The sequence below is a fragment of the Geospiza fortis genome, unplaced genomic scaffold (assembly GCF_000277835.1).
Source record: "Geospiza fortis unplaced genomic scaffold, GeoFor_1.0 scaffold114, whole genome shotgun sequence".
NCBI lineage: Eukaryota > Metazoa > Chordata > Aves > Passeriformes > Thraupidae > Geospiza > Geospiza fortis.
In genome coordinates, this window is record NW_005054383.1 from 1,549,772 (window position 1) to 1,552,984 (window position 3,213).

Sequence of the window (3,213 nt, forward strand, 5' to 3'; positions counted from 1 at the left end):
GCCGGGAGCGCTGACAGCACAGCTGGAATGCGGGGAGGGCTGGAGAGGAGCGCGGGGCCGGCAGGAAGCGACTGGTGGGGCACGGAGGGAGGAAACGCCAAGGGCCTGAGCTCACCCTGAGCTCACCGTCAGCCTCGGGCCATGGCCCGGCTCAGCCTCACGAGCCCCGTGCCTGTTTATTGCTCTGCTGCCCAATTTCCACTTAGGTCATCCGGACCAGCCTTTGCTCCCCACACACGGTGTTTATTGCCATTGTTCCCTTTGTCCCTGATCTGATGACAATGAGCCTGTGGCATGTCCACCTCTTCTTTCTCACTGCCTTACACCGAGGGCAGAGCTCAGGGGGGCTGCAGCTCCTTCTGAGGGACAGCTCTGATCTCTGGGACAGGGAATGGCTGGAGGGTCACAGTGGGCATCAGGAAAGGCTCTTCCCCCAGAGGTCCAGGAGTGTTTGGACAGGGATGCCCAGGGTGGGATTGTTGGGGGGTCTGTGCAGGGCCAGAGGCTGGGCTGGATGATCCCCGGGGATATTCCATGGCTCTGTGGGGTCCCTCTCCCCGAGGATATTCCATGGCTCTGTGTACCCCTGCAGACAGAGCCAACCTGGCCGGGGTGCGGCACATCGTGCTGGTGCTGTCGGGGAAGGGCGGCGTTGGCAAGAGCACCCTCTCCACCGAGCTGGCCCTGGCTCTGCGGCACGCCGGGAAGAGGGTGAGTGAGCCTTTGGGGTGCTGAGCTCTGCCTTGTCCCTTCCTGCCCTCAGCTGGAAGGGAAAGGATTTTGCCCACCCTTTCCATGTGGGTGTCCTTGGTGGGCAGCATGTGGATTCTCTGTGAAAATGCAATTTGTGATGGTGTGATCCAGTTCCGGTACTGCAGTTCCTTTCTGTTTTGTCTATTTTATTAAATTACCCAATATTTATTGCTGAAATTGGTGCTGGGACATGATTTTGCTGCTTTGTGGTGTCACCCTCCCTCCCTCTGTGGGGTGAAGTGGGTGAGCTCAAGGACTCTTAAAATGGGGGTAAAAAGGAAATGTGTGGGCAGGAGACAGACTGAATTCCCTGAGGACCTTTATAAAGGCTCTGTGCAGCCTGTGCCACTTGGGTTCTGGCATAAAGCACTTGGAAACACCCAGGGGATGCAGGAGGGATATGAAATTTAAAGCATTTGTGTTCCAAACGTGGCTGTTGTGGAAGCGGGGTGGCCGGGGGCTCTGAGCCCGCCCTGAAGGGCTGTGCCTGTCCCCAGGTGGGCATCCTGGACGTGGACCTGTGTGGCCCCAGCATCCCACGCATGCTGAGGGTGCAGGACAGCGCTGTGCACCAGTGTGACAGCGGCTGGGTGCCCGTGTTCGTGGGCCAGGACAAGGCCATCGCCCTCATGTCCATCGGCTTCCTGCTGGAGCGGCCCGACGACGCCGTGGTCTGGAGGGGACCCAAGAAAAACGGTAACACCGGGGCCTGCTGCTGGGGAACGTCCTGTGAGCCCTCCTGGAGAGGGTGTTCCTTGGGGGAACCAAGCTCCTGTTCCTCAAGGATGGGTTGAAGTCACTCAGATGGGGACAGTGCAGCACAGGTTGTGCTGACAGCCTTGTCCCCTCTCCCTGTCTGTCCCACGGCTTTGGGACACCTGCTGAAGCCAGTTGTGGTTTGGGGTTTTTTTTTATCTGCCCCTTTTATTTCCACAGCTTTGATCAAGCAGTTTGTCACCGACGTGGCCTGGGGGGAGCTGGACTTCCTCATCGTGGACACACCACCAGGCACGTCTGACGAGCACATTTCCACCGTGGAGGCCTTGAGGCCCCACCAGCTGCTCGGGGCGGTCCTGGTCACAACCCCTCAGGTGGGACACGGGCTGCAATTCCTGGCAGGGGGGAAATGCACCCCAGGTTTGCACAGGGCTGTCTGTGGATGCTTGTTGTACACACGTGCTCTGGAGGCACGGTCAGGGTGGCCAGAGGGATCCCCAAGTGCTGCTGTTCCCCCAGGCTGTGTCCGTGGGGGATGTGAGGCGGGAGCTGACGTTCTGCAGGAAGGCAGGGCTGCACATCCTCGGCATCGTGGAGAACATGAGCGGCTTCGTGTGCCCCCACTGCTCTGTGAGCTCTCCTGACCTCCCTGTGCAGCCTTGGGGCTGCTCTGGGCCCTTCTTAGGGTGGTGGGGTGGGGAATTGGGAAATGCCACGAGGGTGGTGCTGTGAGCCAGCTTTGGGCTCTGCTGTGCTGAGGAGAGGGGCAGGGCACAGGGAATGCCTGGGGCTGCAGGGTGGAGGGGAGCTGGCCCTGCTCAGGGCTGGCAGCTCCTGCCCTGTCACACAGGGCTCTGGCCTTCCTGACTCACTCCTCTTCCTCCCTCAGGAATGCACAAACATCTTCTCCAAAGGGGGAGGCGAGGAGCTGGCCAAGCACGCCGGGGTGCCCTTCCTGGGTGAGTGGCTCTGCAGCAGAGCTCTGCTCATGGTGCTCTGGGAGGGCTGAGCACAGAGAAGGAGCATCCCAGGGGCAGCTGGGCTGGCCTGGGAGCCCCAGGCACCTGGGCACAGCTGAGGTTTGTGCTTTGCTCCTCTGCCATCCAAACTCCTCACAGTGGGCCCCTGGCCATGCTGGGGCAGAGGTGGTGATGCCAGCAGCCTGCTCTGGCTGCTGACATCATGGTGACAGTGTAAACAGGCCTGGAGCTCCGTGAGAGCCATGTTGAAATGTCTGAAGCCTTCCTGAGAAATGGGGGCTGAGGGCTGAGCCCTGTCCCTGGACAGGGCTGGGATCAGGTGGGAGAGCCCCTCTCATGAAGCACCAGGGTGGGGTGGGCTCTTGGAGCCAGAGGAAGTGGTTGCAGGTGAGAACGATCTCCTGAAGAGCCCAGGGGGGGCAGTGGTGGCTCTTCCCCACCACTTTCCCTGGAGCTGACTGTGGCAGTGTGTGTTTTATCCCTGCCTGCAGACCTGGGCCCTGCAGGGAATGAGCTCTCACTCTCCCTCCCTGTCCCGCAGGCTGTGTCCCTCTGGACCCCCAGCTCAGCCAGAGCTTGGAAGAAGGCAGAGACTTCATCCAGGAGTTTCCCAAGAGCTCTGCCTTCCCTGCCCTGACTCACATTGCCCAGCAGATCTTGGATACATCGCAGAGGAGCTCCTGAGGAGCTTGTGGAGCTGGACTGGTGCCAGACTGGCAGCCCCAGCAGTGGGAAGGGGATGCAGGAACTGTTCAACTCAGAC

At 60.4% G+C, this 3,213-nt stretch overlaps 1 protein-coding gene across 1 annotated transcript; it reads left to right on the plus strand.

Annotated features, from left to right (window-relative positions):
* The first annotated feature begins 570 nt into the window (after positions 1–570).
* On the plus strand, positions 571–3,213 carry NUBP2 (nucleotide binding protein 2). The gene is made up of 6 exons (XM_031060431.1): positions 571–711; positions 1,251–1,449; positions 1,690–1,844; positions 1,990–2,100; positions 2,360–2,429; positions 2,992–3,213. Exons 1-6 carry the CDS (start codon positions 571–573, stop codon positions 3,132–3,134), a joined length of 819 nt encoding a protein of 272 aa, XP_030916291.1. The 3' UTR covers positions 3,135–3,213.

What these genes read in the sequence shown, in the direction of transcription:
- NUBP2 (XM_031060431.1), top strand. Translation starts at nt 571, where the DNA reads ATGGCTCTGTGTACCCCTGCAGACAGAGCCAACCTGGCCGGGGTGCGG. An exon ending in TCCTGGTCACAACCCCTCAG is followed by an intron (nt 1,845 to 1,989) that starts GTGGGACACGGG and finishes CTGTTCCCCCAG; the next exon opens with GCTGTGTCCGTGGGGGATGT. An exon ending in TCGTGTGCCCCCACTGCTCT is followed by an intron (nt 2,101 to 2,359) that starts GTGAGCTCTCCT and finishes TTCCTCCCTCAG; the next exon opens with GAATGCACAAACATCTTCTC.